Genomic DNA, 14,479 nt, shown 5'->3' on the forward strand with positions numbered 1-14,479 from the left:
CACCGACACCGGAACTTGGAGCTGTAGGCACTGCCTGATCATTACAAATTAAGTTATCTGACGTGTTTCCAAAAAATGATAAATGATTTCCAATAACAATATCTTCTATTGAATTGATAAATATCTGTTCAGGAATGATGTTGCAATATTACACTATTTTGTATTTATTTGCTTATAGAGAAGTTAAAAATCGTCAGAGAGAATGCAGAAATGACTGGAGGACTCAAATGTAACTGCTACAGAAACTGTGTAGGGAACAGTTTAACCCTTGTTAGGGGAACAGGGTAAGTTATGTGTTGAACAGTTATACATACTTGTCAGTGAATGAGATTAAAGTACTTGTGTTAACACCTTAACCGTAATACCCGTCTGTGAGACCAACAATATTTGATTTTGTCATGCGGTAGCCCTTATTCACTTAGCTACCTCTACGTCTCAGTAACTTCCCCCTTCTAACCCACACATTAATCTTATTGTTTCGCTGTTTCAGTGGGTGACTCTATTGTTACAGTTTACTTTTCGAAACACCCCTGGTCTCAGATACTGCATATTAGAGTATACGTCACTTTTACAGCGGTCTTTCGTACGACATATTAGTCATATAAGCTATTTCGACTAGTTTTATTATAGTAATGTAAGATTGTTATTAATTTAGTTACATATGCTTTTCTGGAGGCATCATCAAAACAGCCAAGTACAAGTGAATAGGTTTTAGTTAAAGATAAAAAATGTGCCTATATATCGTATCAGGTTGATGTTATATGAAGGAGTACTTAGTGACGTTGGCAGTGAAATTAGCTATCCTATGCGTGATTCCGATGCTGATCCAGATTATGTACTTTCACGAGAAAAAAACACAGGTAAACTCAAGTTACGTGTGTGATAGTGTAGATGTAAAAGAAAAAAGATCATAAAATGGAATATGTAAAGAAACTGGGCTACTTATTAACAATAACCTTTCTGAGTATATTTTTGGTGATTGAGAAAAAACGAGAATGGCCCACCATTCTGCTATTCGTAATGGGTTTTGTAATTAACAAAAGTTCTTAAAGCATATATTTAATTATTTTTATTGTATTTGTGTATATTTTCGTCAAATACTTGCGAGTTATAATACTTCATGTATACTTCCTAGTTAAAAACGATATATACTGAAGAAGTTCATTCACAAAATAAGTTTAAACATTTTATATAACTGTAGAAAGAATAACGTAAAGATGTTCGTTGCTTTTTTTCGCTTAAATTATAAAAATGTTTGGTTTATAAATAAAAATCAACGTAGCGGTCTCACAGACCGTGTGTTCCAGTTAACGTTTCAGGTGTTATCTTACGGTTACAGTGTTAATATGTTTTGAACCTGAGCTGATACACTCACTCATCTTATTTTCTGCGAAAAACAAAAAGATTATCAATTAAACGGAGAAGATTATTATATTTTTCTATACAAACGATCGTCTAGTGTCAGTCAATCATGTAAAGCTTATCAGTAAAACTCTTCATAAAAGTTGTTACCACTACAAACAGAGATATTATTTTTAAAAAGCCTAAGTTCATTTTGTAGTATTAATCACATAATAGTGAGGAAAAAATGTATTATAAATTACAGTTTTCGATCATTAATTATATTCTATACGTATATTTCATGTTCAGATTTACTTCTATGATTTGCAACCAAGCGTGGTAGGGGAAACTATATTTACACAGTGAAAGTAAACTTTGGATTATAGGAAACAAAACGCTTATATCGTGGGTGAAATTCCTCATAGAGTTTGTTGGGTACTAGATTGTTTGCGTCAATCAATTGTAGCAAATGGAATTGGCGGAAAATATTAACTTTTTAAAACCTAATACATTCGAGCATGTATCTATTTTTCAACACACTGAAGATGTTCACAAATATGTATCATACTAAGAAGTGGTCTGTTTCTTAGTACTCTATTTGAAACAACTTGGACTTTTGAAATATATCAATTTCTTCATACATAAGTTTCTTATGAAACATGTGAAACTTTATTACTCTGATCTTTTCCAATTTAGTTCCTAATTGTTCTTAAAATTCAGAGAATTACGACTCACAATAATTATTTACTTTTGCTACTAATACGAAAAACATAGTATCTTAAACATGCTTATGAACAATGTTTTTAATAAAGTAAATAAACAAAATATTACTAATTCTATGAACAGTGAACTATTTAATAAAGGCTGCTTAATAAAATGCATATATTTAAAGAAGTGAATATTAAACTATTTTAGGAGTATATTTTCCATATTTCTTTAATTTCCTTTTAAAATGAAGGCAAGCAAGTTACAGCAGCAGTGCAGTAAGTGGATATTTGTCTTGTATTCTTTAATATAAGTTCTAACTACACAACATTAAATTTAAAATAAAAAAAAAAACTATTCAAAATACTTTAATAAGGCATCCATTCAGGAAGTGAAGCTTTAAGCTGTTATTATCATGATCTAGTTATTAGTACTGTTACATTAGTATTTTAATACAAGGATGGAGTCAAGTGTTTGATGAGAGGGTGATGAAACGTTAGATCGAAATGGAAGAAATCGTCTTTTGCCGCTGTATTGCTAGGTAATCTGTATTGCTAGATTCTATTTTAAATGGATATTGCTTCTAGTACCACTGAACCTTGCTTTCAGAAGAAATAACTTTGGATTGAGAAATGTGAATGGATATCACTATATATTCTACTTCCTGAGTCTTCTTCAAGTAATATACTTTGGGGATTCAGATTTCAGTATAACGTGTCTTCTGCGTTATTAGTCTTGTCAATAGCCCTAACTTCAGATCATTAATTTCTCATCGTAAGAACATCAGAGTAGAAAAAGGTTTCGTTTAGATCTTGTTAGCTGCATTAGCGCCCATAACTATATTCAAATGTTTTCCATGACGCGAACTTCTACCTTTTGTTCGTTTCTATGATCGTAGCATCTGAAATTACGTATATAAATAAAACATATTAACATATATTTAATCAAACACACTGAGGTACGACAACAAGTCTAAAATAAACTAATAGTGAATTGCATAAAACTACTTCGAACTACGCTAATAGCCTATGTTGCCCAACGTACGAAAGAAATATATTTATTTGTTATTAAAACGGAGAAAATGTTTTATATTTCATAAAATAATAATAATAATAATAATAATAATAATAATAATAATAATAATAATAATAATAATATATGGTGTAACATATTTGGACACCTAGAACTGCAGGCCAATGATTTTATGTGGGATGTTGCGAGATCAAATACGAGGGATCCCCTTGACTCACTTTTAGTTTTCTTGTATCGATTCTGTACTGCTTAACTCAGATACCTAGTTAAAGTTGGTGCATCTGAATCAAAGCAACCAATGAGTCACTATACGGATACATCTTCAATTACAAATAGGATAATAGATATCTCATTGCAAAATTGATCGCGTAATAGAGTGCTTTGTGTTGCCGTCATTTCGTAACCAAAATCTCTTATATTAGATTTCCATTTAGCACTTTTCCTTAGACGTAAGGAGATAAAGTAATTTATCCCATTCTCCTTGCAATACCGAGTAATATCCTTGCAATATTATAAAAAGTTAGTGTGTGTGTGTGTGTGTGTGAAAATTCCAACAATAAAGAATAATTGTAATAATCAACTTACATTAATATTTTTTTAGGGTTACGATAACTTACGTTAGAATAGTCATTTCTTCAGTGTAAGCACGTTGACAAAATCTTGAAGGGTTAGGGTGAATTTGCAAACATTTATTTTCGCGGGGACCGCGGAGGCTCAGTGATAGAGCGTTCATCTGTAGTGCATATGGTTCCTAGTTCGGTCGCAGCTGACGTCAAGTGAATTTTGTGGTGAAAAAGCACCGTATGCTTAGGGTTCCTTGGGGTTCTCCTGTTTCCTTCACTTTCTTCATTCCACCATTTCATTCATTTCTCATCATCACCGCGTCTTTGCGCCTAACCGGCTTAATCGTGGGACGTAAAACTCAAAGATTTCATTATTTTTGAAAAAAAAAATCCTAGGATGAAAACTTGCTTGTTGTGAATGAAGTGGCATTATTGTCAGACGCCTGTGAATTAATTAATACATTTTGCATGAAATAGATGAGCAATGTAGCAGTAAACAGTATTTGTAGTCTTACCTAGTTTAATAATTATGTGTGTTTAAATACATATACTGTATATATAAGAACATTGCAATGCGAAGAATTTCTATCACTAATGGTCTCCCTTCATAATTGGACTATGAAGACTTCGCACCCTAGGTGGGATTAGTAGTAGGTTTAGTTCCAGATAAGGTGAGAAGTTGATGTTGATTCTATTAGCTCTGTGCGCACCATCCCACTGTACATTAGTTTCGTAACTGAAGAGATAGTAAACAAGCTATAAAACCTGAATATTGGCGTATCTTTTTTCTCCGCACAAATTACAGTTAAAAATCGATTAATAATACGAGTACGGTTTTTCATTCTGTTCATACCATTCCTCCTCTAAATAAAAGGCAGCAAGTGTACTTAATGTCCACAATGCAAAGGAATAACTTACCTCTTATTCTTATCATATTTAATAGGTCATCTTACTCAACATCTAAATACTTGGTTCCTTCCCTATGTCCCAAAATATTGGAAATTATTCTTTTACATGGAATAGCATATTCCTTTAAAATCTACGGACCTAGCTCATGGCCCAGATTTTTTTCCTTGAACAGTTTCTTTTTGGAATTTGATTCCTCTTTAATTTGCATTAGAGGTCTTGACCAGTAACACGATACTTGTACATGATTTTGTCTCCTAATATGTGAGATAAGCTTTGTACGAATATAGCATACACTTCTCTCAATTCCAGTTGTTTTAATGTTTTTGCTGGTGTAATCTTGTGAAACAGGACTAATATAGGCAAATGTGTAGAGTGGGTCTCCTTTGTACAATAATTGGTACAAACTGTTCTAGATTTAATGTAATTAACATAACATTTTAGAAGCCTACGTGGCAGCAAACGAAATTTCTTGCAGAGGAGATAAAATAATCTAGTATTTACCCCAAAGGAAATATCTGTCAAAACTTAACAACTGCATTAACACTACAGTAAATGAATGTTGCCATCTTAATGCTAAACTTTAATTTTGAAAAGAAGTCTAAATATTATTTTTATTTGCAGCATTGGCTCTGTTAATGTCGGAGAATATTATCGTATGACGATATCTTTGAAACTTTCAAAGCTACGTCGAAAACTGAAAGTTGTACGTGGAACTTTGGACATTACATGTAATGTATACTTTATTAATTTCTTAATTGTATAGTAAAAATTAAACAATGAGTAACAAAATCCTTTCGCATCCATTTGTGATATAAGGTTATTACTTATGTTTGTTAATAATATAACTTCATATTCATATTACATAATACATATAAAACATATTATACAATATTACTTACACATACGTGATTTTATACAATGTCATTATTCACGGTCCAAAGACGCGAATTATTTTGTTTAGAGTATGGTGTATTATATAAACAATCTACATTTTACTTATACGATAGCTACCTTAAAATCATTCATTTAAGTGCTGCTGACAGTTATTTTCTTTACACAAAAGATGATTTATTGGGAAATCCAAGTCAAGGTGGACAAATCATGTTGCTCGAAAATTGTTGAGAAATGTTGTACATTCTATCCAGGTGTCTTCTGTACATTCCATTCTTACCATTTTGATAGTTCAAAACAATAAATAGTGCAATTTTAATGGCTGTAGGATTCGAGTGAAACCATATTTGAATTTAAAAATGCGCCACTTTGTGCTGTGGGAAGGTGTTAGCGTATTTAAACTTTTCACGTGCTAATTATCAGAACGATGTAAAATTAATATCAACATATTTAGGAAACTGTAACCTAGAATCCTTTGCATTAGTAATCAAAAGAAAATGAAATAGTAGAATTTAGGTTTGAAAAAGTACATAGTTTACGATAGAAGCACAAAATTAGCAAGTGTTTTTACAAAAGTAAAAACAGTCAGGAAGCTGAGGTAGATTTGTTCATACACCGAGTTTCAGTCTTTTGAATTTCTCCATTTATTATAGGATTTTCAGAACATTCAAAAACAATTTTAAAAACGTTCATTTGGCAAATAGATGACTATCGTGAGCGACCTGTTGAAGATGTAAACTCCATCCCCCTTACAAAATTGTGTGAGTGTTATGTTTCAGGTTTTAGTATAAGTACTTTTTAATATGAACACATAATTATATAGTTTAAATAAGTACATGCTGTAATATGATTGAACGTGACTTAAATATATATCCATCTATCTACCTACTTACCTATCTATCTATCTATCTATCTATCTATCTATCTATCTATCTATCTATCTATCTATCTATCTATCTATCTATCTATCTATGACTTTTGAAAATTAATTACCGTTTATTTACTTGGATTAAAATTTCAAATGCACTCAATTCATTTATGTTCAGGGTTATGTTGTAATATTTTTATTGCTACATTATAATGATTTTATATTTCAAAATTTAACCATCGCATATTGAAGCAATTACTTATTTTTATAGGAAGAAAATAATACAAATTTTATTACAGGTAGATATTTTGCCTTAACAAAACACCTTTTTCTTTTTCCTTATACAGACAGTAAATATCCTTGCTGCACATTACCATTACGAAGTTATTTTGCCAATGTTTGAAATTCTGGGATCTTCTGTTTACAAGTTGTATCAAGCAATTCCCATTGTCAGATGACAATCAGGTTACTTGGTTTTTTGTGCGATAGAAGTTTTCCCTTTCTATCTTGTAGTAGAGGTAGTATAACTCCGGTAGCAGGATGGGGAAAGTTTTTCTCTAGCCTACATTGTTGTACTGTTTTGCTTTCCTGTCTCTTTTAATATAAAATAACCACGTCGTAAGATACTCTCTGTTACAGTTAAACCACGTTCCCTGAACACCGAAAATGTCCTTGTGTCCTAATTTTTGATGCCATTCATAATCACGAATATTCAGGATGCCTATTATGAATAAAGTAAAGCAGAGTGTGTCTACATTATTCCCTTCCTATTAAGTAATGCTACTTGATTACAAAAGTAGTTTATATAAATCGGAGTCCACCTCTGTATTTTTCATTAGACTACTTTATAAAAGCATATAATATAAGAAAATATAATAAAGTTTTACTTTCTCATATAATAATCTTTGGCTCGCAAGCTACTTGAAAGTCTAAATTTCACACTTGAATCATAAGCTACTTGAAGGTTTGAAGAATTAAATTTTAATAATTTATGCATAACGTTGATTAATGTCAATTCTCAAACACATGTCTCTATTTGAAAACTACTGCGTTTTTATTCATAGAAGAAATTATTCAATATATTATTAATTTTTCAAACATTCAATTTGTTCAAGCATAAAATAATAATATAAAGAATTCATTCACATAGAAGTAAGAATATAATCTGTGAGTAACAATAAACACTATTTATGAAATTAAACTTCTTATGTAAACCTGAATTAAAACGAACATAGTACTTATTTTTTTTTTTTTTTTTTGCTTTTCAGTATCGATCGGAGAAATCTATGGTCTTTTTGTTGGAGCAAGTTTCATGAGTATTATTGAAGTAGTGTACTTCTCAGCATTGAAACCAATATTCAATTTATGTTTATAAATTCGTACTGTCATGGGTATTGAATTCCATTTAGTTATATATAATGTTAGTCAATATTTATTTATTAATGTATTACAATTACATGCTATATTGCTACTTGAAAATGGCACAAATGCAAACTTATCATTCAAATTGCTATGTTTATTAAGCAAGTATTTTTCTTTATAAATGTCCTCCATTGTTCTACTCTTAATCTTCTTACTTGGAACTCCCAATTTACGGAAACAATAAATACCATTTTCAATCTATTCATTCCTATAGAAACCGTACACTAATATTTTTATTATTAACACAGTGATATATACTAAGTGCTAAAAATGCAAGGGCTCCAAAAAAACGGCTTTTTGGAAAAAAACTCGTTTTTTTCTGCTTTGCTTTTTTGCTTCGGAAATTTTGGGCTTTTTTCAAAATACTGCTTTAAGTTGATAAAACAGACTTTGTATCGCTTCTCTATAACACAAAAAATCATTTAATTAGTGGTTGATGCTGATAATAATATAAAACATCGAAAATAAACTATGAATTTCGAAAAAATATTTCAAACAATTTTTCTTCAACATATTTACATTATGAATTCCACAGGATTAACCAATGTATATAATAAGAATTTTTTAACCTCCTATAAACAAAAGTAAGCAGAGTTGGCTAGAACCGTGGTTGTTCTTGAAAATGCCAAAAACCCGTTTTTTGGGGGATGTTTAAACCAGGCTTTTTTGGTTTAAACCAGGCTTTTTTGACTTAGATTTTTTGCTTTATGTATTTATATTACATATTCACAGAAATAAGTTTGTTTTGTCTTGATGTTATTATGCAACAGCGGGGTTATGCCGGAAGAACTCCCATAAGCTGAAAGAAGTGCGGTCAGTAAATTTCTTAAGTTGAGAATCTCCCGCCCTAGCCATTGGGAAAATCCCGTCATAAATGTAAGACAATAACGGGAAAATCCTGTTATTGCTTTGCATGTAAAATTTAAAGGTCAACGTACCATAATCAGTACGCTAAAACTGAGGTATTAAATTACAAATTTAGTACCGGTACGTAGATATCATTGAAAGTCCAATCCAAGCTAATGTTGGAAGCTACGTAGGCAATCGATAAATTTTGCCAATTTCTATCAATATATTTAAGCAATATTGGCTTCTTTATAAAACAACACGCATTTAGGCATGTAGAATTATACAATTTGGTTTGTTTCGTATATTTAGGCTTAACATCCTTACGAAATACCGAGGTTATCAAGGAGAAGACTTTCGCTTCAACTGACATCCGAACCGCTACTTGGGTTACGCATGAAAGAAGGTTTGTGGTTCGACCGAGAATCGAACATGGGGCATCTTGATTAAAAGGTGAAAGGTAAATAAAACTATTGCAGGTTTGATATCCGGAAACGTTACCATGAAGTTCACACGATTCGCATTTTTCATTCTTTTTATTTTTGTGGTTTAAACGAGTTATTAAAAAAAAATGTTGGGGTAAACCAGCCAACCCTAAAAGTAAACTCTTCTTTTTAAAGAATACACAAATAACTAGCAAAATAGTATGTAGTATTTTTACTTCAAAATATTCCATACCCTCTTTTTGAAACAAAATGAAATTAAAATAAAACATAAGAGAAATACTTAGATTTCTATGATACACTTAAAGGCTGCACATCTAGAGCTTTTGGTTCTGTATATTCTTGAAATTCTACAGTTAAGTTTTATAGAACCACCATCACAGTTTACCCAATCCTCAAGTTTTCTGAATTTTTAACAAGAGGGATTCAACATATTATTACGGAACTCCCCCCCCAAAAAAGACTACGGAATATATTTAAGTTAAGCTAAATACAACTGCACAACAAACATGACTGAGTGATTAGCTTTTGCGCTTCTATCGGGAAGTACGGGATTCAACCAGCATTCGACCATTCTGACAAAGCTTTTCTTCATTCCATCTGTTAAGGTAGAAATAGTGCGTGTACTGTGAGTTGGACGACTTCCTTTTTTATTGTTTTTAAATCGTTATTATTACTAATTACCAGCAGTGACGGTTTTGCGAAGGTTAGGGAGGCGGTCTTTCGGACTGAAGCCCGTTCCCCAAAGTTACGGAATGTCTGCAACAAAACGAAATATCTATTATTTATGCCTTTACTCATAAACTTTAAGCTCCCATCAAATAAAAATTACGAATGTTAGAAAAACTAAACATTAGTAAGAAACCCTTCCCAAAATACTTTTCTAAATCCGCCACTGATTCTCTGTATAAAATGATTTTTAAAGTTGTATCCGGAAGATTATTGCTAAACATATAAACGAAACGAAATATTAGTTATGCCTGTACTCATAAACTTCAAGCACTTCCCAAATAAAATTAGGACTTTTTAGGAAACGAAACAATCAGAAAAAAACCTCCTAAAGTACTTTTCTAAATCCGCTACTGATTATTTGTATAAATTGGTATTCAAGGTTGTCCGGAAAATTATTGCTAAATCACTTCACAGCTACAGTATAACAGAAATGTGGAAGTACGGTTTGACGTATATATTGAAAAACGTACGCTTTGATAAATAGAAAAACGGGCAAGTTTAACTTTTGCGCTAGAAACTAGAGTACTAAAAGCTCTTAGAAATGAAACACGGATGACAAACTACAGAAGAAAAAAGATGTCGATAACTCAAAAGTTAAAATAAAGTTAAATAGCCTCTAAAATTACCTTCAAATACTACATTCTTCATGTTAGCTTTAATTCGTAAAACATGTGCTCCATCCAATTTGATGGTGAATTTCAGAGCGAAATATCACATTCAGGTCATGGAATTCTTATCTAACTATAGAATATACTATAAGAAAGCTATTTAGATAGAAAAATCATGAAGTTGAAAAAAGCCAAACTTTCCAAAATTCTCGTTTTTTTCCCAAAAAAGCCGGTTTTTTATGTGAAAAAAACCATCGATTCAAAAAAGCCGGCTTTTTTGCATCTCTACTAAGTGGTAAATCCGATTCCTGAATTTTACATTGTGCATGTAATATATTGGATTAGAACTAGGATGCCGCTAATTATTTTGAAATAACAAATATATTATTTGTTAAATATTACGAAATATTTTTGTTTTATACTACCACTTTGATCAATAAAATATTTGTTCCAGTTAACATTAATTAAACGGTTTCCACTTTAATAAAAAGCTATTAAATTAATATGATAAAAAGCGAAAGTGTGTGGCATTACCTACTGTTAGTACTTAGAGATTATATACCTTTGTAAGTTCAGAGTATTATTGCTGTATCCATATGTTCTTGTCCAAAACGTTGATTTGCACTTTAGATACAGCAATGAATAATACATAACAATTGCCATAATATTATTTGTAAATAGCTTTCACAGTTATGTAATACGACTTGTTCATTTTATAAAAAATATAGTGCATCGATATTTAAAATAAAACTACATAAACGTGGGTAATGGCGCACATAACTACCACCATGCAGTAAATATAAAAGATATAATACGCTTTAGAACGCGGTAACTTTTAGTAACACTACGCGTCAAAAGTCTTTATTTTCTTTATTGTCTTAAATATGAAATAAACGAGATTTTCAGTCATTACCTCATAACCATGCCCATATTAACAATCTCTCTATAAACGAAACTAATATCTCTATTAAATTAATCAGTCTTTCTTATGCTTAAAAAACCGAAATAGTTACTTTTAATATGTTACCATTGACAGAATAAAGTTAAGCTCTCCGAAGTATATTATTGTAATCGATATTTATTTACTGCTGTCAATTGTTATGAGAAACAGAACCAGTTTCTTTCCTAGTCGCAGGGTGTAAACGAATACCGTATTTTAAGTTCTAAATTTTGTACGTAAAATCTTGTGTAATTTCTTTATACATTTATTGACTTATTTTGTTATGTCTACTAATGAGCTCCGTAAAAATAGGCAAAGCCATCTTTCGGAAAATGCGAATATTTTGAAAATTTAGCAATAATTTAAAATGATTGTTCTCTTTTGATATTAACACGATGTCTTTATTTCATGTCAAATACAACAAACATTAATTATTTAATTATTAATATTGCTATTATTTCATTTCATCGTGAACCGCAACATAAGTAATCATAATTTTTCTTTATATGTAAATTTCATTATACCAAAGATAAGGCACACTTTGAAACCATAAACTGAAGTGATCACGCTTTAATGTTAAATTATATCGTTACTTTTCTCCTACAGACATAGTAGAAATACTGTTGTTGGTACAGAAAAATAAAGCACAGGTAAATTCGTACGTCTACTAACTCAGCTGTAAAAAGAATGCAATTTTAAGTTTACATTTTGCTATACAAAGAAATCGTTTGGCAGTAATATCTATTTTGATCTAGTTTATAAGTGAGTTCATATTCAATAGTGAAATTAATATAACAATATAATTGTTATAGACAATTATGAAGGTAATACGCACTATGCATGTTATCATTCCTACTATGTGTGATCCAGTTCTATCCAATTAGCTGTTTGCAATAATGTACTTTGAGCTTTATAATTTTAAACAGTTTTCATATTATTATAACTAAGATAATACCTCATTTGAATTGCGGAAAGCTTGTCATTTCTTTACTATATCAGGCATGACTTCAGTGTTAATAAATACCGAAGGATAAGTAAGTGGATTAGTTTGCTTTGCTATCATTGTACCGAACAATTGTCCTCTAAACAAGTGATCAAAATTATAACGCTCCAAATTTACATTGGAATTGTAGTTTTAACTACAAAATATAAATTGCAATTATTTCTCTACTATCAGTCTGAGGCATTGAAATTGATATACCGCTTAGTATAAAATAGTAGAAACTATAAATATATGCCTGTAATTGCAGCGAACATACATATATTTACAAATTTAATTGGAACACACCAAGTTGATTACATGTAAGGTATGCGTTACAAACGGTCAGATGGCGATTCCAGCGTTAGACTGTTGAAGATAATGTGTTAAGATAAATTCCTATTACGTGAAGACTAATAGAACAATAGTATGCAATATAGAAAGCGGATTGTGATAGTGCTAAGTTGGTGATTTTTCCGATTTCCTGATTACGCAAATCTTTAGCTCTTGATTATATCCGTCGAGCGTGGTGAAAGTGAAAAGTGTGTTCGGTCTGTTGTGAATGACAGTGTCGAAAGAGGTAGCTTAATAAAATCATGTCGACATAGAGGAAGAGTGGCTCGAAAGAAAACAATATGGAAGAATCATTTCCAAAGCGGATTTTCACTCACAAACGTCCTACGACAGTTTGACGTGAAGAAAAAATTACCCAAGTTTTGTAACATGGACATATAGTCTTGATTACTCAGGCAAAACCTTGATAAGAGACAAGTAGTAGTACGCCAATGGTGTTACGTACATGCATGAGGACCGCTGTTGATTGGAAACATGTGATACTGCTGAATGGGTCATCGTTCTCCTTGTTTTAAATAAGAGATTGTGTTTATGTGTGGTGGGTGTACAAACTAGCATATCGGCTGCAGTGTCACCGCCAAACAGTGAAACATAGTGATTGGCCTGCGATACGGGGGCCCAAAGTGTACAGCTTACTATCGCGTTAATTGAAGTAATTTTGTCACCACTTGGCGAGGTATATGCATTTGTACCATATTTTACGAATAATAACGCGCTAATTCACACTGCTGGAAATGTTGAAGCGTGGTTTCAGGAACATCGGGGTAAAGTTGAACACTTTTCCAAGTAAGCTCGTTATCCGAACATGAGCATAATTGAACATTTGTTGTTCGATTTAAGAAACCACGATTCTGTCGCACATTTCCTACTCTATCATCTCCCATAGGACTGAGTGACGTATCACACGCAGATGTGGAATATTCTATTTGCTTCAATTTACGATTTCTATAATAACATTCCACTTCGCGACATTTTTATTTTGAAGGAGAAAGGTGGTCCAACTCAACATTAGTTTGGTCAGTTTCATTGTATAGCTGCTTTGATTAAATTGATTGGCACCTGCATTCATTTAATAAAATAACACATATAATGTATTATTCTGCAAACATAATAAGTAGTTATAAAGTAAAGTATAACTCAACCCAAACATTGAAATATTAAACATAAAAGTAACATAATATAGTTGGTGAAAGCTTGACAATGTGGCACTTCGCGTATAAAATGTTGCACTATGCATCTGGACTTGCTACACTATGAACTTTTTTGCAGTACGTTTTATTAAGGGGTATATGCGTTTTGAAATAGTTTCCAACTAAAACGCTCTGAATTTAGTAATAATATTAGACCTCCTGCAAATATGAAATCACACAAAACAAATCGAAAATCTTCCGACGTTTCATTATTTTCTCGAAATATCGGAGATACCTCAGAAAGTTGTTTTTCTTATTTGTGTGCACGTTGTTTTATATGCCAGGAACTGTTCTTATCTTTCCTATCCGGGTCTCCGAGAATGCGTAATTATGTATGCTAATTCTGTAGCTCTGACATTTTAACATTTTGAATTGTTAAATATTTTTAGAGAACAGGTTAAATTTTTTATGAGAAAACATTCCATTTCAGATTTTGGCTACTAATTTGGCCAATATTTGCCTGCAATATTCTTTTATCTAATCATTTAGCAGTCAGTACGTATTACATGGAGAACAAATTAGACACAAAAAACGTTGATTGTAACTTGGCTTATTTTCGAATAGATTCACATCCAATCTGTTGCAAATGGTCTTTAGAAACACACTGTAGATGTACATGTAAATCCATACGGTAATATGCATGCATCACTAACGAT

The 14,479-nt window shown here is 31.5% G+C and overlaps 1 protein-coding gene across 1 annotated transcript in view; it reads left to right on the forward strand.

Annotated features, from left to right (window-relative positions):
* Positions 1-7,684, forward strand: part of LOC145685151 (uncharacterized) — a 60,517-nt gene extending 52,833 nt beyond the window's left edge. The window contains exons 9-11 of the mRNA XM_081757503.1: positions 179-284; positions 751-860; positions 7,578-7,684. Of these exons, the coding sequence (XP_081613629.1) occupies positions 179-284; positions 751-860; positions 7,578-7,684 (323 nt within the window). The remainder of the gene's footprint in view (positions 1-178; positions 285-750; positions 861-7,577) is intronic.
* The last annotated feature ends 6,795 nt before the right edge of the window (positions 7,685-14,479 follow it).

Source organism: Thermobia domestica, chromosome 5, assembly GCF_964235325.1.
Source record: "Thermobia domestica chromosome 5, izTheDome1.hap1.1, whole genome shotgun sequence".
Taxonomy (NCBI): Eukaryota; Metazoa; Arthropoda; class Insecta; order Zygentoma; family Lepismatidae; genus Thermobia; species Thermobia domestica.